The sequence below is a fragment of the Mastigoproctus giganteus genome, chromosome 13, assembly GCF_048544385.1.
Source record: "Mastigoproctus giganteus isolate SK-2022 chromosome 13, ASM4854438v1, whole genome shotgun sequence".
Lineage (NCBI taxonomy): Eukaryota > Metazoa > Arthropoda > Arachnida > Uropygi > Thelyphonidae > Mastigoproctus > Mastigoproctus giganteus.
The window spans coordinates 160838711-160862462 of record NC_143587.1 but is presented as its reverse complement, the minus strand read 5'-3'; the positions used below and the strand labels follow the sequence as shown (position 1 = coordinate 160862462).

General features: G+C 37.4%; 1 protein-coding gene across 1 annotated transcript in view; it reads right to left on the bottom strand.

The window, feature by feature from the left end:
- The window catches only part of LOC150076555 (pre-piRNA 3'-exonuclease trimmer-like), a 202122-nt gene that overhangs the window by 154781 nt on the left and 23589 nt on the right, over positions 1-23752 (bottom strand). Inside the window, exons 4-5 of the mRNA XM_090387381.1 lie at positions 18793-18844; positions 3204-3277 (exon numbers count right to left, since the gene is read on the bottom strand). Coding sequence (XP_090243507.1) covers positions 3204-3277; positions 18793-18844 — 126 coding nt within the window. The remainder of the gene's footprint in view (positions 1-3203; positions 3278-18792; positions 18845-23752) is intronic.

Sequence of the window (23752 nt, the reverse complement as noted above, 5' to 3'; positions counted from 1 at the left end):
TCAAAGAGTGACAGAAATAGGGGAAAATAATGGAATCACTGGTTAAAGAAGTGATGCGGGATCACCCAGACAAGACTGCAGTAATAGTTCAGACAGAGCGTGAGTTTGTTAAGAGGAAGTCTTGTCTGACCAATTTGATTGGATACTACATTGTAGTGAAAAAGGAATTGGATGAAAAATATAATTTTGATATCATAAACTTGGATTTCAGGCAAGCTTTTGATACTGCTGCATATGGAAGACTGCTTTACAAATTTGAGCAGTATTAAGAGCAAGTTGCTGCAATGGATAAAGGGATGGTTGAGTGGAAGACAGCAGAGAGTGGTAATAAACGGACACAGCTCTACATGGACTAATGTTATTAGTGGAGTTCATTATGGTTCAGTGCTGGGCTCATTGTTGTTTTCTGTATTTATCAATGAAGGTATATTAGGCGTAATGTCCAAGTTTTCAGATGATACAAAAGTTGAAAAGGTTGATAATGACAGTAAAGACAGTATGCTACTGCAACAGAACCTAGAAAAGTTAGGAAGATGGGCTGAGAAGTGGCAAATTCTGTTTAACATTGGCAAATGCAAAGTACTGCATATAAGTAGCAGTAACCCAACAGAAATGTACAAACTGTGTGATACTGCACTCAGGGAGTGGGAGAATGATAAAGATCTAGAGGTTAATTGTGCAGTCAGATATGAGGTTCTCTGAGCAGAGAACACTGCTCAGAGAACTGCATTAAAAACTTCATAAGAACTGCTCAGGGAACTGCATTAAGAACTTCTGCACTGCTCAGAGAACTGCATTAAGAACTTCATATCTGTTATTAGTGGACATGAGGTTCTCTGACTGCTCAAAGAACCTGAACTCCACTAATAACATTAGTCCATGAAGAGCAGTGTTCATTGATTACCACTCTCTGTCTTGTCTCACTCAACCATGCTTTTATCTATTGTAGCAACTTGCCCTTAATGCCATACTGCTCCAATTTGTTCAGCAGTCTTCCAAGTGGAACAGTATTAAAAGTTTTCCTAAAATCCAAGTATACGATATCAAAATTATTTTTTGCATCCAGTTCCTTTATATCCACATCATAGTATCGAATCATATTTTTCAAAAAAGACTTTCCCTTAAGAAACCCATGATGTGTCTTAAAAAAATGAACAGTCACATGAGGTCTTGTTTTTCTAGATGATCCTGCATTGCTTCTGTAGCCAGTTACTTCATTATTTTCCCTGGAACAGCAGTTAAACTAACAGGTCTGCAGTTACTTGTGTCACCCTTTGACCACCTTTGTGAATTGGGGCACATTTGCACATCTCTAGTCAATGGGTATCTCTCCTGAGTCCAAGGGAACTTTCATAATTATGACTAAGGATTTGCTTACTTCCTTTAATATAACTGGATAGATCCCATACACCCCAGATGACTTTCTTATATTCAATTTCAACAATTTCTCCTCCACTTTTCTTTCAGTTATTACAAAATCATTTAGCTCCCTGCCGGAGTTTCATAAGCTTCTGGCCTCGACTTCCTTATGTGTGAATGTAGATGCAAAATACTCATTCAGTTTGTCAGCTTCCTCGGCAGGTTCATCAACAATTGAACCATCGATGTCAAGTGCACCAATGTGATTTATCCACTTTCTTCAAGTTTACATAAATAAAGAAGTCTTTACTGTTTTTCTTTGCATCCTTTACCAAAGATTTCTTGTAATCTGCCTTTGCTTGCATAATGCCTTTGTTACTTGATTACAGATTATCTTATCCATTTAGATCTAAACCTTGAACAGTATTTCTTAGTTGGTATGAAAAGCCTAGTAGCTTCCAAAATTAATTCCTTGAATGCTACCCATTTAGAATTTGCTGTTATCAACATCATCTGTTGGTCCCACTGTACAGCATTTTAAAAAATCTCTGAGAACACTATAGTACCTTTACAAAAGCAAAAACCCTTCCTTTACTCCTGATGGTAGTTACATCTTTAAGTAAATCCCACCTCAGTACAATGTGATCACTGTCACCTAGTGGTTCCTTTATCTGCAGATTCTTAATACATGAAGAATATTGTTCCCTCTAGTTGCCTCTCAAACATGCTGCTGTAAAAAACAATCATCCAATAAATCCACAAAAGCCTTGCTATTGTGTGAATGACTAACACACTAGCAAGAGTTCTATTCCAGTCTATATCTGGGAAGTTAAAATCTCCTATTATAAGACAATCTGATTTACTGGTCTACTCTATTTCTCTGTACAGTTGTTTGTTGTACTCATCAGAGTTATTAGGCCTATAGCATACTCCTAATCTCATTTTCCCTTTCCCAGTACTTAAGTTACACCACACTGACTCAACACTGCACTATCCTCCCCCCATATCAACTTGATTCACTTTCTTAGATTTTATTTGTTTAGTAACTAACAGCATCACCTCTTCTCCTATTTTATTCTGTCTATCCTTTCTGTACACATTGTACTCCCCAAATTCCAATTCTGCATTCCTTATCTTTGTGTGACACCATGTATTCGATATCCTAACATCAGCCTTTGATGTTCACCAACACCTCAAATTCATCAAATTTATCTACTGTACTCCTAGTATTAGTGTACATGCAAGTATACATGTACCTGTTCTTACCCTTAGTTACCCTAACACAACCCATGTATTTACTTATCCCTGATGACTCCCAGAAGTCCTTGTAATCTCCAGTACCTCGCTTTCCAGGCTGCTGTTCATTCTAATAGAAGCAGTACAAGAATCACTTTCACCTCTGCCTGGGGCTACTTTTAATCTATTAGTCTGTTTTATTTATTACTTATATTATTTTATTATATTATTTTTTTATTGTATAGCATACAAACTGATAGAAAGGATTACTATTAATATCTGAGCACAGCTATAAAATGGCTTAAATAGCTTCACAACTCTTACCTGGTCTGGACCATAATTTGCCAATTCCTGACATAAGAATAAAAGCATGGAATTTCATTATACTGACGAATCATTTGGTATATGATTGAGCAAATCAAAAGAAAAAATTCAATATTTCTAGTAAGTGGATTTTCTGAACTTAATAAAAAGATTCAGGCACACCCAAAATCCTTTTATTAAATTCAGCAATCATACAAACATTGATATTATTAGATATAATTAGATATAATAATTTTAAAAAATTTAAAACTAAAATGCCAACATAAAGTTGAACAAATTCTTACCAAGCTGGCATATAATAAAATTTCCTGCTGAAGTTCGTAGTTTATTATAACGTTCCTCTCCAATATCAAAGAGACTAATCAAAGAGTACAAAATATGAAAATTAATATTAAGGTGTATTAATATTCACAATATTCTATCTTGCTTATTAAATATGTTTGCTATTGCTTGCCCACAATCTCTCTCTCATTCATACACCAAGATTCATCCAGATGGATGAAAAACCAGTCTGGCGAGTATAGGCATCAAGAAACAGCGAATGGGTTCAAAGCATCACTCTCACTTAAATAAAAATAAATATATCATTGAGCAGGATAAGGATATGGACAAATTCAATTAAAAGATGGAAAATGGTATTTAAATGCATACTTTTATCATTATAAACACTGAGCAAAAGAAAAGTTTTTAAAACCATAAGTTGAAGTTCATAAAAATAACTCATAAAAACTCATGACTCAGCACTAAAAAGAGCAATGACCCCACTAATATGACTGGCACATAATCACTCTAAAAAAGGGTATAGTGGATATTCATCAAGCCAAAACAAAAATGTCATTTTTGGTTCAAATTTCTATAATACTAAAATACATTTAAACCGTTAAAAAGTTTCAGCAATATATGTTTTTAAGATCAATTTACACAAATCAAAATGATACAATAAGGGAAAGTAACCCATCTATTTTTCCTTTAACCCTTGCATGAACACAATTCCATTTAGTGCTTCCCTCGATTTCCTGACAAAAACAAAAACAATTTAATGAGAATTTATAGACAATTTTTCAAATTGTTTATAAACTCAAACACAATTTTTTGATGACAGTTCATCAAAAAAAGTAACTCATATAAATATACAAAAAATCCAAATGCATTTCTGTTGGAGTACTGCACAACCTATCTTTAGTGGAACTTCTATGTGACTGAAGAAAGAACTACAGCAGACAATGAATTACAGGCACAGTTTTACAAGAAGGTTTAACCAAAAGCTTCTCTCTCTTCTTTTTCATGGCAAGTCTAGCCAATCTGCAAAGGGAACATGGTATTCCAGCAACACAGTGTCCACTTCCAGAAACACAAATGGTCACAAACAGATCATAATACAGAAAAAAATATTGTTATGTTATTCTCTTGTAGAACAAAGTATAAAAAAGAAATTAAAAAGAAAAATTAAAGCTGGTGCATTATTTCATAAAGCATCCAATAAAGATACTAAAAATATAAATAATGAGCAACTTTAGTAATTCTTGACAATAATTTCAATCTCTACAGCTAAAAGCACAAGTGCATCTATCACCTTTGCATTAAATACCTTTATCATCTCCAAGAGTATTAAACCCTATAGATGATGTAATATTCCATGGGTGAAAACTTCCACTTTCTCTCCCATTACTCTAGCTATAAAATATTTTCTGTTTTAATTTGTCTGTAATTTTAATTTTCTGCCTTTTATTGCATTTATAACCAAGACAGAGATGTAAGTTATGAAAATTCAAGCTTTTACTATCTACTTTATTTAATATATTCATGTTTGCAACTAGAAGCCACTGCTATAATTGTTCATTTTATTTGCTGCTTGAATTTTGTCGCTAGAATTCACCAGTATAATCCTAACAATTGGCATCAGATAGCCGATCACTAAAAAGAATGAAAAGAAAGCATATATTAGAAATTGATTTTTAAAATGAAATAAGCTGTACTTCAGTGGACTCTCATAATCCAAAACAGCAAATTACAAGTTTCTTTACAGTAAAAAAATTTTTTTAAATAAATCACAGATCAACAAAAAAAATCCCTTTTTTCAAATATTTCTCACGGAAATCACTTCTAATCATGTTAAGTGTATTTCTATCTTGTGAAAAATTATTCTTAAATAGAAGAGTGGGGGGGGGGGTGTTATCTTAATATTACCAACATGATGTAAGGAGTAACTTTTTCTTCTTTTGGCTGGTGCTTACAGAACACCAGCCAAAAGAAGAAAAAGTAAAAAAAACTTCATTTTTCCCGTACCTTCAAATAATTTGTTCTAATGTTCCTTAAATTTATTTAAACTATCTATCTAACTCCAGAACATTAGGTCGAAGTTTATTCCAACAATAGGTTACTCTTTGGCAGAATGCAAATTTCAGCATATATATTCTGAAACCATCCATTACCAATTTAAACAGTGCCATTTGCAAGAATATTTGCTGATGCTATCGAGGGAGAGTTAGGTAGGTCGGAAAACTGCTAGCTTGGGGGGGGGGGGAATACACGGACTAATAGAGTAACAGTAACCGCTGGCAGAGGTGAAAGTGATTCTTGCACTGCTTCTATTGAAATGCAATTGAAAGCAGCCAGGAAAGCAAGGTGAATGGGGATTTCCAGAACTGCTGGTAGTCATAGTGGAACAAGTAAATACATGGGCTATGTTAGGGTAACTAAGAGTAGAAACAGGTGTATGTATACTTGTGTGTACACCAATGCTAGGAGTATAGTTAATAAATTTAATGAGCTTGAAGTGCTAGTCAAGACATCAAAATCAGATATTCTTGGGATATCAGAGATGTGGTGTCACACAGACATAACCAGTGCAGAATTGGAATTTGGGGAGTGCAATATGGACAGAAAGGATAGACAGAACAGGAAGGGAGGAGCGGTTATGTTGTTAGTTAAGAAACACATAAAATCTAAGGAAGTACATCCAAATGATGTTGGTGAACAATGCAATTTTGAGACTGTTTGGTGTGACATTCGCACTGGGAAACGAAAAATGTGTGTGTGTGTGTGTGTGTGTGTGTATGTGTGTGTGTGTGTGTGTGTGTGTGTGTGTGTGTGTGTGTGTGTGTGTGTGTGTGTGTGTGTGTGTGTGTTATAGGCCTAATGAATCTGATGAGTATAATGAGCAATTGTGCAGAGAAATAGAGTGGGCAAGTAAATCAGAGTGTCTTATAATGGAGGATTTTAACTTTTCAGATACTGACTGGAACTTGTGCTTTGGTCACTCGCACACTAGCAAAGCTATTGGATGGTTGCTTTCTACAGCAGCATGTTTGGGAGGCAACTAGAGGGAGTAATACCCTTGATTTGATTATAAGAGTGATTCTACATACATTAAGAATCTGCAGATAAAGGAACCACTAAGTGGCAGTAATCACAGTGTGCTGAAGGTGGTTTTACTCAAAGAGGTAACTACCATCAGGGGTAAAGGGAAGGGTTTTTGCTTTCATAAAGGTGACTACGGTGGTCTGAGACAGTATTTAAATTCTATACGGTGGAACCAACTGATGATGTTACCAGCAGCAAATTCAAAATCGGAAGCTTTCAAAGAAATAATCTTGCTACTAGGCTTTTCATACCAAACTAAGAAATATTGTTCAAGATTTAGGCCTAAATATATGTCATATGAACTAATCAGACATGTGGCAGAGAAGAAAAATGCATGGAATACATATAAATTAACAGGTGACACAGAAGCCTATGATAGATATAAACTGGTCTGTAACCAAGTCACAACAGAGGTTAGACAGGCAAAGGCAAATTATGAGAAATCTTTGGCAAAGGATTCAAAGAGTTCTTTACTTATGTGAACTCTAGAAGGGAGGGAATGAATCAGATTGCTCACTTGATACCAATGGTTCAATGGTTGATGATCCTGCTCAGGTAGTTAACAAACTAAATGCATCTACATTCACACATGAGAAGTTATTTAGGAAGGGAATGCCAGAGGTGTATTAAAATCTGGAAGTAAGCTAGATAATCTATTAATAACTGAGAGCAAAGTGGAGGAAAAATTGTTGAAGATAAACATAAAAAAGGTATCCGGGGTGGATGGGATCTATCCAGTTATATTAAAGGAGGCAGCAAAGGAAGTAAGAAAACCCTTAGCCATAATTATGAGATCTTCCTTGGACTCAGGGGAGGTACCCATGGACTGGAGGGCACCTCCGTAGCCAGGTGGGCAGGAGCAACAGTGCGCAGCACACGCTTCTTGATTAGACCAGGGTTCGGGCCCATGACCACCAAATACAGAGGATGCGGAAAGGTCAGGGAATGACCACTACATATTAATGGGTGGCATGGAAGCCTATGATAGATATAAGTTGGTCTGTAACCAAGTCACAAAGGAGATTAGGCAGGCAAAGGCAGACTACGAAAAATCCTTGGCAAAGGATGCAAAGAAAAACAGAAAAGAGTTCTTTACATACTTGAACTCGAAAAGGAAAGGGATGAATCAGATTGGTCCACTGGATATTGATGGTTCAACAGTTGAGGATCCTGCTCAGGTGGCTAACAATCTAAACGAGTATTTTGCATCTACATTCACGCATGAGGAGTTATTCAGGAAGGAGAATGATGTAGGTAAAGTAAACATTGGCAGTGAGCTGGATGATTTTGTAATAACTGAGAGGAAAGTGGAGGAGAGATTGTTGAGGATAAACATAAAAAAGGCACTTGGGGTGGATGGGATCTATCCAGTTATATTAAAGGAGGCAGCAAAGGAAGTAAGCAAACCCTTAGCCATAATTATGAGAGCTTCCTTGGACTCAGGGGAGGTACCTATGGACTGGAGATGTGCAAATGTGACCCCAATTCACAAAGGAGGTTCAAAGGCTGACACAAGTAATTATAGACCTGTTAGTTTAACTTCTGTTCCAGGTAAATTAATGGAGGCACTGGTTAAAGAAGCACTGCAGGATCATCTAGACAAGAATTCAGTTATAGCTCAGACGCAGCATGGTTTTGTTAAGGGCAGGTCTTGCCTGACCAATTTGATTGGATACTATGATGTAGTCACAAAAGAACTGGATGCAGGGAATAACTTTGATATTATATATTTGGATCTTAGAAAGGCTTTTGATACTGTTGCACATGGAAGACTGCTGCACAAATTTGAGCAGTGTGGCATTGGAGGCAAATTGCTGCTATGGATAAGGGGATGGTTGAGTGGCAGAAGACAGAGAGTGGTAATCAATGGACACTGCTCAACGTGGACTAATGTTATTAGTGGAGTTCCTCAAGGTTCAGTGTTGGGTCCGTTGTTGTTTTCGGTGTTTATGAATGATATTGGTGATGGGGTATCAAGTTTGATGTCCGAGTTTGCAGATGATACAAAGGTTGGCAGGGTCGTTAAGGACAATACTGACGCTATGCTGCTGCAACAGGATCTGGACAGGTTGAACAGATGGGCTGAGAGGTGGCAAATGAGGTTTAACATCGACAAATGTAAAGTGCTGCATATGGGAAACAGTAATCCCAGAGCAACGTATCAACTCTGCGGTACTACACTGACAGTGGTGGAGAATGAAAAGGACCTGGGGGTAATTGTGCAGGCAGATATGAAGTTCTCTGAGCAGTGCAGACGAGCTGCAAGAGTAGCTCATGGTGTCTTATCAATGATATACAGGAATTTTTCTAGCAGGGATAAGGAGGTGATTATTCCCTTGTATAAGGCAATGGTAAGGCCACATCTTGAGTACTGTATACAGGTCTGGAGGCCTCATTTCAAGAAGGATGTAGAGCTGCTGGAACGGGTACAGAGAAGGGCAACAAGATTAGTAAATGGAACAAAGGGTTGCTCTTACGAAGAAAGGCTTAAGTTTTGCAAATTACAGAGTCTGGAGACTAGGCACCGTCGAGGTGATCTGATAGAGGTGTATAAGGCTTTGAATGGTTTGAGCATGCTCAATGCCAATGGGATTCTTCATCTTTCTCAGAATAATCACCTCAGAGGGCATAAATTCAAATTGAGGAAGGACGGATGTCGGATAGATGTGCGGAAATTTGCCTTTGGCCAGCGGGTGGTTGGTTGGTGGAACCGACTTCCATCACTGGTTGTTGAAGTTGATAGCCTAAACAAATTTAAAGCTCAACTGGACAGGTATTTCGAACGAACGGAGGGGTGAAATGGGAGTGGGTTTTTTTTTTTTTTTTTTTTTTTTGTTTTTTTTGGCTGATGCTGAATAAGCTTGCTTTCTTGCATCATATGCCTCTGCTAATGCTAATGCTAATATCCCCGGAGCAATATGGCCTTAGTTGCTAATGCTCCTAAAAACCAAATAACAATCGTAACAAAATAACCATGGACTGGAAATGTGCAAATGTGACCCCAACCAAAAAGAAGACACAGATAATTACAGATCTGTTAGTTTAACTTCTGTTCCAAGGAAATTAATGGAGGCACTAGTTAAAGAAGCATTGCAAGATTATCTAGACAAGACTTCAGTTATAGCTCCGACACAGAATGGGTTTAAGGGAAGGTCTTGTCTAACCAATTTAATTGGATACTATGATGTAGTCATAAAGGAACTGGATGCAAAGAATAATTCTGATATCATATACTTGGATCTTAGCAAGGCTTTTGATACTGTGTCACATGAAAGACTGCTGCACAAATTGGAGCAGTGTGGCATTGAAGGCAAATTGCTGCTATCGATAAAGGGATGTTGAGTGGGAGAAGACAATGAGTGGTAATCAGTGGACACTGCTCTTCATGGACTAATGTTATTAGTAGAGTCCCCCAGGGTGCAGTGTTGGGTCCATTGTTGTTTTCTGCATTAATTAATGATACTGATCATGGAATATCAGGCTTAATATCCAAGTTTGCAGACGATACAAAGGTCGGCAGGGTTGTTAATGACACTAATGACAGGATCTAGAAAACTTGAGTAGATAGGTTGAGAGGTGGCAACTGAAGTTTAACATTGATGTATGAAAAGTACTGCATATAGGAAGCAGTAACCACAGAATAATGTATCAACTGTGTGGTACTACACTGACAGAGGTAGAGAGTAAAAGGACCTGGAGGTAATTGTGCAGGCAATATGAAGTTTTCTGAGCACTGCAGATGGTCTGCAAGAGTAGCCCATGGTGTCTTGTCAATGATATACAAGAATTTTTCTAGCAGGGATAAGGAGGTGATTATTCCCTTGTATTCTACAGGGATGGGATACACTTAAATAGAAAGGGTGCAAGAATGTTTGCTGATGCTATCGAGGCAATGTTAGGTGGGTCGGAAAATTGCTAGATTGGGGGGATACAAGGACTAATAGATTAACAGTAGCCACTGGCAGAGGTGAAAGTGATTCTTGCACTGCTTCTATTGGAATGAGCCGCAGCCTGGAAAATAAGATGCAGGATATTTCAGAGACTGCTGGGAATCATTGGGGTACAAGTAAACACATGGGTTGTGTTAGGGTAGCTAAGAAAAAGAACAGGTGCATGTATACTTGTGTGTACACCAATGCTAGGAGTTTAGTAAATAAATTTGATGAATTTGAGGTATTGCTCAAAACATCAAAGGCAGATATTGTGGGGATTTCAGAGACGTGGTGTCACACAGATATAAGAAATGCAGAACTGGAATTTGGGGAGTACAATGTCTACAGAAAGGATAGACAGGATAGGAAGGGAGGAGGGGTTATGCTATTAGTTAAAAAACACATAAAATCCAAGGAAGTGAAGCCAGTCGACATCGCTGGACAGTGCAGTGTCGAGTCAGTTTGGTGTGACATAAGCATTGGGAGATCAAAATTGAGAGTAGGAATGTGCTATAGGCCTAATGACTCTGATGAGTATAATAAGAAACTGTTCGGAGAAATAGAGTGGGCCAGTAAATCAGAGAGTCTTATAATGGGGGATTTTAATTTCCCAGATATTGACTGGAATTTGGGGGCTGGTCACTCACACAGTAGCAAGGCTTTTGTGGATTTATTGGATGATTGTTTTCTACATCAGCATGTTCGGGAGGCAACTAGAGGGAGTAATACTCTTGATTTGATTATCAGTAGTGATTCTTCATGCATTAAGAATCTGCAGATAAATGAACCACTTGGTGGCAGTGATCACAGTGTGCTGAAGTGGGAGTTACTCAAAGAGGTAACTACCATTAGGGGTAAAGGGAAGGGGTATTGCTTTCGTAAAGGCGACTACAATGGACTGAGACAGTATTTAAATTCTATACAGTGGGATCAACTGATGATATTGCCAACAGCAAATTCAAAATGGGAAGCATTCAAAGAACTTATCGTGGAAGCTACTAGGCTTTACATACCAACTAAGAAATATTGTTCATGTTTAGGCCTAAATGGTTGTCAGATGAACTAATGAGGCATATGGCAGAGAAGAAAAATGCATGGGATACATACAAATTAACACGTGACACGGACGCCTATGATAGATACAAGTTGATCTCTAACCAAGTTACAAAGGAGGTTAGGCAGGCGAAGGCAGATTACGAGAGATCCTTGGCAAGGGATGCGAAGAAAAACAGCAAAGAGTTCTTTACTTATGTAAACTCTAGAAGGAAGGGGATGAATCAGATTGGTCCACTTGAGATCGATGGGTCAACTGTTGATGACCCTGCTCGGGTAGCTAACAAACTAAATGAATATTTTGCATCAACATTCACACATGAGGAGTTATTCAGCGAGGGGAATGCCAGAGGTGTATTCAACTCTAGCAGTAAGCTAGAGAATCTTGTAATAACTGAGAGCAAAGTGGAGGAGAAATTGTTGAAGATAAACACAAGAAAGGCACCTGGGGTGGATGGGATCTATCCAGTTATATTAAAGGAGGCAGCAAAGGAGGTAAGCAAACCCTTAGCCATAATTATGAGAGCTTCCTTCGACTCAGGGGAGGTACCCATTGACTGGAGATGTGCAAATGTGACCCCAATTCACAAAGGGGGATCAAAGGCTGACACAAGTAATTATAGACCTGTGAGTTTAACTTCTGTTCCCGGAAAATTAATGGAGGCACTGGTGAAAGAAGCACTGCAGGATCATCTAGACAAGACTTCAGTTATAGCTAGGACACAGCATGGTTTTGTTAAGGGGAAGTCTTGCCTGACCAATTTGATTGGATACTATGATGCAGTCACAAAAGAACTGGATGCAGGGAATAACTTTGATATTATATACTTGGATCTTAGAAAGGCTTTTGATACTGTTGCACATGGAAGACTGCTGCACAAATTGGAGCAGTGTGGCATTGGAGGCAAGTTGCTGCTATGGATAAAGGGGTGGTTGAGGGGGAGAAGACAGAGAGTGGTAATCAATGGACACTGCTCATCGTGGACTAATGTTATTAGTGGAGTCCCTCAGGGTTCAGTATTGGGGCCTTTATTGTTTTCTTATTTATAAATGATATTGATGATGGTATATCAGGCTTAATGTCCAAGTTTGCAGACGATACGAAGGTTGGCAGGGTTGTCAAGGACACTACTGACACTATGCTGCTGCAACAGGATTTGGAAAGGTTGAGCAGATGGGCTTCAAGGTGGCAAATGAAGTTTAACATTGACAAATGTAAAGTACTACATATGGGAAACAGCAACCCCAGAGCAACGTATCAACTCTGTGGTACTACACTGACAGTGGTAGAGAATGAAAGGGACTTGGGGGTGGTTGTGCAGGCAGATATGAAGTTCTCTAAGCAGTGCAGACGGGCTGCAAGAGTGGCTCATGGTGTATTGTCAATGATATATAGGAATTTTTCTAGCAGGGATAAGGAGGTGATTATTCCCTTGTATAAGGCAATGGTCAAGCCACACCTAGAGTACTGTATACAGGCCTGGAGGCCTCATTTCAGGAAGGATGTAGAGCTGCTGGAACGAGTACAGAGAAGGGCAACTAGATTGGTGAATGGGACAAAGGGGTTCTCTTACGAAGAAAGGCTTAAGTTTTGCAAATTACAGTGTCTGGAAACTAGGCACCAGCGGGGTGATCTGATAGAGGTGTACAAAGCCTTGAATGGTTTGAGCATGCTCAATGCTGATGGGATTCTTCCTCTAGCTCAGAAAAATCACCTGAGAGGGCATAAATTCAAATTGAGGAAAGACAGATGTAGGATAGATGTGCGGAAATTTGCCTTTAGCCAGCGGGTGGTTGGTGGGTGGAACAGACTTCCATCCCTTGTCGTGGAAGTTGATAGCCTAAATAAGTTTAAGGCTCAGCTGGACAGGTATTTAGAACGAACAGAGGGGTGAAGTGGAAGTGGTTATTTTTATTTATTTATGTTACTTTTTTTTTTTTTTTTTTTTTTTTTTTTTTGGCTGATGCTGCATAAGCTTGCTTTCTTGCATCAAATGCCTCTACTAATGCTAATGCTAATGCTAATTGAAGAGACATTTAAGAATTTTTATAGTCTCTAGTGGGATTCAAACTGAGACCTCTCCAAATGAGTGACAAGCAGTGAAACCACTACACTACCATGGAAAGTGGAATGAGGAGTGGCATTTTTACAAATAAAAAATTGCAATTTCAAGATTTACTGCTAAGACAAAACAGTTTTGGAACTTTTTGAAATCTACTCAACTTGGAAGTACTGAATTATTTTCACATGATTATCAAATAGTAACTTTTATAGAAAGGATAGTACCATATTATTTATTTTATCTTCTTTTATAATTTTTAGTGACTATGCGTTTTGTTTTCATTTGATTTAGGTTTCAGTCATGCAGTCGGATGCTTCGCCATGTTATGATAATTATCTTCTTGGTAACCAGAGGCAAAACGTCATAGAAATAATGCTAATGCTAATAAGGCAATGGTCAGGCCACACCTTGAGGATTGTATACAGATCTGGAGGCCTCATTTTAAGAAGGATGAAGAGCTGTTGGAACGAGTACAGAGAAGGGAAACAAGATTAGTGAGTGGAACAAAGGGTTGCTCTTATGAAGAAAGGCTTAGGTTTTGCATAAATTACAGTGTCTGGAAACTAGGCACCTACGAAGTGATCTGATTGAGATTTTATAAAGCCTTGAAAAGTTTGAGCATGCTCAATACTGATCGGATTCTTCCTCTTGCTCAGAATAATCACCTGAGAGGGCATAAATTCAAACTGAGGAAAGAAAGTTGTAGGATAGATGTGCGGAAGTTTGCCTGTAGCCAGTGGGTGGTTGATTGCTGGAACAAACTTCCATCTCTCGTTGTTAATAGCTTAAACAGATTCAAAGCATAACTAGACAAACATTTGGAACAAGTGGATGAGTGAAATGAGAAGGGTGTGTGTATTATGTGTTTTTTTTTTTTTTTTTTTTTTGGCTGATGCTATATAAACCTGCTTTCTTGCATCATGTGCCCTTGTTAATGTTAATGCTAATTTAAATGAATTTAGACATGTTACAGAGAAGAGAAATGCATGGGATACATATAAATTATCAGGAGAGACAGATGCTTATGGTAGATATAAGATAGTCTATAATCAAGTCACAAAGAGGTTTAAGCAAGCAAAGACAGATTAGGAGAAATATTTGGCAAAGGATGCAAAGAAAATCAGTAAAAACTTCTTTAGTTATATAAACTCTAGAAGGAAGGGTATGAATTAGATTGGACCATTTGACATTGATGGTTCAATTGTAGATGAACCTGCTGAGGTAACTGACAAACTGAATATGTGCATCTACATTCACACATGAGGAAATCTGTAGGGAAGTGGAAGCCAGAAGCTTAACATCTGGCAGGGAGCTAAATGATTTTTTGATAACTAAGAGCAAAGTGGAGGATAAATTGCACATAAGAAAGGCACCTGGGTTCGCATTAGCATAGGCACATGATGCAGGAAAGCAAGCTTATATAGCATCAGCCAAAAAAACAAAAAAAAAAACTTTTATTTCACCCATTAACTCGCTCCAATGTCTAGTTCTGCCTTGAATCTATTTAAGCTATCAACTTCTAAAACAACAGATGGAAGTTTGTTCCAGAAATCAACCACCTGCTGGTTAAAGGCAAACTTCAGCATATCCATCCTACAACTGTCCTTCCTCAATTTGAATTTATGCGCTCTCAAGCGATTATTCTGAGCAAGAGGAAGAATCCCATCAGCATTGAGCATGCTCAAAATCATTCATGGCTTTATATACCTATATCAGATCACCTCGCAGGTGCCTAGTCTCCAGACACTGTAATTTGCAAAATGTAAGCCTTTCTTAGTAAGAGCAACACTTTGTTCCATTCATTAATCTTGCAGAAGGTCTGCACTGCTCAGAAAACTTCATATCTGCCTGCACAATTACCCACAGGTCCTTGTCATTCTCTACCTCTGTCAGTGTAGTACCACACATTTGATATGTTATTCTGGTGTTGCTGCTTCCCATATGTAGTACTTTACATACATCAATGTTAAACTTCAGTTGCCACCTCTCAGCCCATCTACTCAACTCTTCTAGATCCTGTTGCAGCAACGTACTGTCATTAGTGTCATTAACAACACTGCCGGCCTTCGTATCGTCTGCAAACTTGAACATTAAGCCTGATATACCATCATTAATATCATTAATAAATAAAGAAAACAACAATGGACTCAACAATGAACCTCGAGGGACTCCACTAATAACATTAGTCCACAAAGAGCAGTGTCCATTGATTACCACTCTTTGTCTTCTTCCACTCAACCATCCCATTATCCATAGCAGCAATTTGCCTCCAATGCCACACTGCTCCAATTTGTGCAGCAGTCTTCCATGAGCAACAATATTAAAGGCCTTTCTAAGATCCAAATTATTCTTTGCATCCAATTCCTTTGTGGCTACACATAGTATCCAATCAAATTGGTCAGGCAAGACTTTCCTCAGCCACTAGGTCAGAGGAGTTTACAATTATTTATTTTAACAATGAATACAATCATTAACCATATTCAGCAATCATACGGCTTTAACCATAGTCAATTCAAACGTATGTGCATTTTCACATCCTTGCTCTTGACCTTTAAAGCTTAATACACTTCACTTTATTCACCACCACACTGATATTTACTTTCTAGAGACTGCAATTTAAGAATCCCAGTCTTTTCTAGTAAGAATATCCTTTATTGTGCCCTCCAATTAATCCTGCTACTGTTCTCTACATCCTTTACAACAGATCCATGTCCTTCCTAAAATGATGTTTCCAAACCTTTATGCAGTATTCTAAGGTGTGGCCTAACTTTATACAATAAGATAATCACCTCTTTGTCCCTACAGGTGAAGTCCTTATTCTTAACTATAAGGGAGGGAGTACATCACTAACTGAATCCCAGTCTTTTCTAGTAAGAATATCCTTTATTGTGCCCTCCAATTAATCCTGCTACTGTTCTCTACATTCTTTACAACAGATCCATGTCCTTCCTAAAATGATGTTTCCAAACCTTTATGCAGTATTCTAAGGTGTGGCTTAACTTTATACAATAAGATAATCACCTCTTTGTCCCTACAAGTGAAGTCCTTATTCTTAACTATGAGGGAGGGAGTACATCACTAACTAAATCCCATGAGCTGTTATACTTGCTGGTTTGCAATGCTAAATGAATTTCACACTGTACTATAATTACTGATAGATCTTTTTTCATGCTCAAATGGTGTGTTCATAAGAAAATTCATAGGAAACCAGGTATCCTATGAATTCTGTCTTTTCAGTCTCTTCATCGACACCATGATAACGGTCTGCAAAGAACTTCACAGGGTTAAGGCAGAAACAGACTACTATCATCTCATGCGAGCTCACATTTTACTAAAGCACATTTCTGGAGGTCACTACCATAAAACAATAAAGACAATTTGGAGTTTCCTGTTTAGTGGGCTTTTCTGTTAGTGCAATTCATTATAAACGGGTAGTAAACTCGATCTTATTGCATTTGCGATATTATCAATAGTGGAATTCTGTGGGTTTTGACAATATTATGGTGAAATGTGTGTCCCCTTCACTGAAATATTCCATCATATGAAAAAAAAAAATAAATTTTCAGAATGTTCTCTTCCCTTCATTCCTATTTTTTAAGCTTGTTTCTCCATATCACATTTGTGCAATTTGTGCGTGCCATGTTCATTGTTACTGATTGCTTATTTATTATTTTTTTTACTGTTTTCAATTTTACAATCCTAAAAATAAAAAAAAAAATTTGAGTGAAAAAAAAACTTGCATAAGTCCGAAGTTACACAACTCAGGATTACATAAGTGAGGGACTTACTGTACTATAATTTTTGAAATAGTTTAAAAATATCCGGTATATATATATGTATACTTTCTACAGATAACACTATAAAGTGTGGTCCTAATATATCAAAATTATTCCATTATTATTTAAATTACATAGATATTTATGTTTTGCAATGCATCAGAATTAACTTGTGCTATCTTAAATGTAGTCTAAATCTGGTCATGTCTGCTCTCAGTTCTATAGTACATGCTTTTTCTGTGTGAAGAGAAAAGCAGTTACAAATACCTTGTGAACATTAAGTTACCTTGTTTTTTAAAATCATATTAATGGAAACTTCAAATTTAGAATGAATTCTTCCAATCATATTGGTAGTCTTCTTCTGCTGTTAATTTCCAAGCTGCGGTAGTGTCTGGGTAGATAAGAAATAATTACACAGTTTCAGATGACTGTGTTTCAAAATAAATGTGGGATGATTAGACTTCAAGGATGGCAGAGGTTTGTGCCACTGACAAATATCCCAGGTGTTCATGACATTTATGAAGCCAGTGAACATTTCAGCAGTAATAAGTATGCATCTGATGTTGATTAACTTTAAAAGCCTGAGTACACTTAGCTGCTCAGCTATGATAGTGGTTCTCAGCTCAGAAGATCGGTGATGCTTATAAATTGCCCATTTCAAAATCCACATGCATACACCAGTTTCTAAAATGAGGGAGAAGCAGATGCCAAAATTTCAGCAGCGTACAAAATTACAAGGTAAATTGTGGTTTGCAGATATCAGGTAGTGGTTTCACTCTCCAGTATAATATGTTAAATCACTTGTGGAGATTATGTGAGCATCAGAACTCAGCATCAGATCAAAATTGATGCTGTTGCCCTTATGGCTGGTGAAAAATGGGATCAGGAGTGCCCCAAACTGATGGTTGAATCACCACTGGTCAGGTCATGGTTTGAGTGAATGTATCTTTATTGAAAATTTATTTTGGTTAATATTTAACCTGAAATTTCTTATAGGTAGTGCTGTCATAAGAAAGGTGAAGCCAGTGATTATGAAAATATGCTGTATATTCAGGAAGCTACATTCTATATAATGCAAATCATTACAACTGTGCATACAGAAGAAAAAAGAAAATTGGGCACATTTCTTTCTTTCTTCAGAAAGATGTTTACCTAACAGGAACTGTTACATAAAGACTTTACTTGTGGACAGAACTCTCCTCCTGCGAAATAATGAAATCTTACAGTTTTGATGGAGAAAACTGTCTCATTATATTATAAAGTAATATTAATTTTAAAGAATAATGTAGTTCCAACAATTACAAACACACATTTCTAGCTACCCACATGTACTTTCAAAAGATATGAATGGGAAAACACTTAATAAAAATCAAGACAAATTCAATAGAAATCATGTCAATAGGTACTACTCAAAATGTTGGAAGACAATGCATTTGCTAATGCATGCTAGTGGTGGACATTTTCATCATCCAATCTGTATGAAACATCAAGATATCTATTAATTCTGAAGAAAATTTGTATAACCTTGTATAACATTAAATAAACTTTTGGAAATATATCTGAAAGTGTTTATATATAATTTTGGGTCATCCAGTATTTTAATATGAAAAAATATGAGAGGAAGTATGATAAAATAATTTGCTATTTTAAACTGAGATCATAAATATGACTAAACAAATTACATACCTATGACTGATGTTCATGATACTTTCCAATCCTGTAAATTCTGTATCCAGAGCTAAGTAAAGGGAGTAAAAATGGGAATTAAATATTTCTTCACTAGTTCAGTCTGTAAGTAATCACTAGAAAAATTTCTAATATTAAATGTATTTGTAAAATAATAAGAAGAGTTTACCTCTATATAGTACTAGAACACTTCCGTATGATACTCTCCAGAAATTAAAATGAAAAAATCGAAAACTTACATTAGAGTAAAAAATAAATAATTAAAAACCAATCTAACACAATCCAAAGGAAGGAAAATCGTTTTGAATATTTTTGTTAGATTCTTTTTAATTTTTAATTGTGTTAAATTGATTTGAATTGTGTTAAATTGGTTTTTAATTATTTATTTTTTACTCTAATGTAAGTTTTCAATTTTTTCGTTTTAATTTCTGGAGAGTATCATAAGGAAGTGTTCTACGTACTATATTGAGGTAAACTCCACTTATCATTTTACAAATATTAATATCAACGTAGAACATATTGAGTATTACAGCTCTGATTCACACTATCTAATATTAAATGTAATAAGCATCTAAAAAATAAAAATTAGTATTAGTAGTAGCAATCAATGCAAATAAGCAAGGTTATACAGCAACAAAAAAAACATTACTCATATCATCTGTCCATCCTCTCTAATAATTTTTTTAATCTTTAAATCTTTTAATTTTAGAAATTTGTTCAAATTATTCACTTCTACAACACAAGATGGAAATTTGTTCCGATAGTCTATTACTCTCTGGCTGAAAGCCAATTCTGTCACAGCCATTCCTTTCAAACTTATGTGTGTTGTCTGAGAAAGATTAAGGATGTCAGCAGTAATTTACTCAACCCAGTTAAAGCCTTAGACAGGTTTTAACTGGTTTAATCAGGTTTCCTCACATGTGCTAGGTGCCAGGTGAAGCAACTTGCAAAACTGAAGTGTTTCTCAGTAAAAGTACCCTTTAGCATCCCTCAGTTGCCCTCCTCTACATTGTTTTGACAGATCCAACATCCATCCTAAATAAAGCTTCCTCGCTTGTATGCAGTACTCAAGGTGGAACCAAACCACTGCCTTATACAACAGGATAATCACCTCCTTGTCCCTGCTGGCAAATTCTATTATATCACTCATGGAACTAAGAGCTGTCCTAGCAGACTCCCTGTACTGCTCAGAAAACTTCATATCAGACTGTATAATTATCCCTGGTATAAAATACAGTCCAAATTATCTCAACTGCCTTGTCTGTGATATTAGGAGAATGAGATTAGCTCAGTTTTTAGCTCGGGCAAAGTTTTTATGGCTCCAGCTAATTAGAGAAGTTTTTCTTAAATTTGTAGCACTTTATTGACTAAATTGGCATATTAATTTATTTCATAGAAGCAGCTTTATATTCCTAGTTATAATACTTAGTTTATTTTGAACTTAGATAGAGATTTTGTGGGTTATTACTTAGTATCAGTAAAAGTTATACCATTCCAAACTTGCCGCCATTGTGTAGTATTGATACCGAATAGTGTTACGTATATCTTGAACTTGATAGCATAAGGTTTATCGTAAAACTAGACAGTGTAATGCATAGCACTGTAGTAGAAATCTGTTAACTTAGTATAGTATTAATCAATTAAATTCAAAAAATCCTTTTAATTTTTATTGCTAATTAAATTGTATTTAAACGGAAATCATGCCCCAGACTAGAGCAGAAAAGCAATTGCACAAAGTTGCAAAAGTGCTTTGGTTCACGGGAAAACCGTAGGGGACGATTCGCACTCTAAAAAAATGTGAAAAATGCGACATGTTTGCAGATCTCTCTCGAACAGGACATGATCTAGCCATGGAGGATGTCTTTATGTGTGCTAGGTGCAGAGAATGTGAAGAAATCAGGCACAAACTCATTGTCCTGATTGGCGTCTATGACAGCTTGAAGAGTTGGGTGGATGCCCTCGGAGGAATTAAATGGGGGGGCCCATCAAGTTCTCAGCTTCCGAGCTCAACGCCAGAGTTCATTCTTATGCATGAGGCAACAGAACAGCAACCTTCAGGACAGAATATGCTGGTCCCACAGGAGCTAGTTATTGTTGGTGACCCAATTGTCATGGAAATGGGAAATATATTGTGCAAAATGGATAGGTGGAATAGGACTAAGGTATGTCTGCCAGGGGCAAAGGTTGATGCCAGTTCCTAAAAAGGGTGACAAGTCCCTCCCATCCAATTATCATCCTATTGCAATTACTTCTACTCTTTCTAAAGTAACGGAGAAATCAATTAACAGCCAACTCTTAAACTACCTAAAAACCTTCCGTCTGATCAAGGATTGCCAGTATGGGTTCCGTCAGTGTCAATCCACTGGTGATATTCTGGCTTATGTTACCCATTTATGGAAAATTCAGTGGAAAAGTTTCGTGAAACACAAGCAGTTGCTCTTGACATCTCAAAGGCTTTTGGTTGTGTTTGGCATAAAGGTCTTCTAAACCGACTTCCATCTTATGGTTTGCCAACTGTTTTTTGTAATTGGTTTTCCAGTTTTCTCTCACTGAGAGTGATGGTTGATGGCTCTCTGTTTTCTAACTTCTCTACTAATGCTGGTGTCCCCCAAGGTTCAGTTCTTTCCCTCACTCTTTTCCTCTTTTTTTTTTTTATGTGAACAGCAACAACGAGAGGTATTAGAACCTATAGTACTTAGTACCGTGCTTGGGTTGGAGGTTGAGATGACGAAAGAAGATATTTGTTGACATTGGACTTGAACTTCTGTAGATTGTAATTTTCAGGAAATACATATGAAGGAAGGTTGTTCCAGAAAACGGCAGTTGAATGAATAAATGAGGAAGATCAAAAGTTGATTCTATGGGTTTGAGGTTGGACAGTAAATGGATGTTGGCTGGTGGTGGCACGTGTTTGGACTGTTTTGAAAGAGAGAGCGGGAATTATAGAAGCCAATTCAGAAGAACAGTGCCCATGGAAGTATCTGTAGAAGAGGCATGCAGCACTCTTACATCTATGAGAAAGCGAGTGGAGAGACTCTGTTAGAGGTGAATCATTAATTAACCTAACTGCCCTCTTCTGAATGGAATCAAGAAGCCTGAGAGAAGTTTTGGGGGCACAACCCCAAATGTGGAAACAATATTCCATGGCAGGGCGGATTTGCGATTTATACAGAGTGAGCAGCTGTTTGGAAGAAAAGTAACACTGAGAGCAAAAGAGAAAACCAAGTTTTTTAGATGCAGAGGAAGCAATATTTGTAATGTGCTTGTGCCAAGAGAGAGATTAGAAGTCAGGGTAATCCCCAAAAGGGATATATCATTTTGCCTAGAAATCGGAGTGTCACTAAAGATAAGCATAGCAGCAGAAGAATCCTTTTTGCGAGATATAAGACAAGACTGAGTTTTAGAAGGGTTGAAATCAACTAAGTTGTCTTTGCCCCACTGGAGAATTACCTGAAGATCGACATTTAAGGAATTGGTAGCAGATTTTCGAGAAGTTGAAGCTGATTGAGCAGGACAAGGTTTCTCAAAATGGAAAGTTGAATGCAATGTGCTATCATCGGCAAAACTATGGATAGGATATCCACTCAATGGAAGAAGGTCGTAAATATACAAGAGGGAAAGAGTGGGGGACACCGGCATTAGTGGGGAAGTTAGAAGACAGAAAGCCATCTACCATCACCCTCAGTGAGCGATCAGAGAGAAAACTGGATAACCAATTACTAAAAACAGTTGGCAAACCATAAGACGGAAGCTTGTTTAGAAGACCTTTATGCCAAACACAATCGAAAGCCTTTGAGATGTCAAGAGCAACTACTTGTGTTTCACCGAACCTTTCCATTGAATTAGTCCATAAATGGGCAACATAAGCCAGAATATCACCAATGGATCGACACTGACGGAATCCATACTGGTGATCGTTGATCAGACGGAAGGTTTCTACGTAGTTTAAGAGTTGGCGGTTAATCGATTTCTCCATTACTTTAGAAAGAGTAGAAGTAATTGCAATGGGACGATAATTGGATGGGAGGGATTTGTGATCCTTTTTAGCAACTGGCTGGATATGAGCAAATTTCCAAGCAGAAGGAAAAACACCTTTAATGTGAATAAGAAAGTGAAAAAAGGCGGCAAAGAATAGGAGTAAGTTCAGGAGCACAAGTTTTGAGAACAAGGGGAGAAATACCATCGGGAACTGGAGCTTTCTTAGCATCAAGATTCGTCAAAATCCTTCTGACATCCTTTTGACGGAAGACCACAGAAGGCATTGAATGGAGCGTGTTGGGAATGGTGGGAGGTGTTTTACTAAGATCATTAATACATGAGCTCGAAGAAAAATGGGATGCTAGCAGGTCAGCTTTATCCTTGGCTGAAGTGACAACAGAACCATCTGGTTTGGACAGAGGTGGGAGCAGAGATGGGCAAAAGTTGCGGCCAATAGTTTGGCAAGAGACCAGAATGCTCGGCTACCATTACGGCAAGTAGCAAGTTTTCTACTCTTAGCTTGTTCAAACTCTAGTTTGGACTGATTAATAACTGCTTTACAATTGTTTCGAGCTTTGGTGTAGGCAGAAAATGAAACTGAAGAATTAGAAACAAGCCAATTACGATATGCAACATTCTTCTCTTGAACAGCCTTAACACATTTATTGGAAAACCAAGGTTTAGATAAAGGACGAGATTTTAAAGTGGAGTGTGGGATAAAGGATTCCATTCCTGCAAGAATAATTTCACTGACACGATCTGAGCAAATGTTGACATCAGAAGTTTTGAAACAGTGATCCGACCACGGAAAAAAAGAAAAGAAGTCTCGCAAGTCATCCCATTTTGTATTCTTGTAATGCCAAACAACACGAGTTTGGGAATAGCCATGAGATAAAGGTTCCATTGGAGAAGAGACAATCACCAAGTTGTGATCTGAAGTGCCTAAAGGACCTCTCACTTCGACCATGTACTTAGAAGGGTT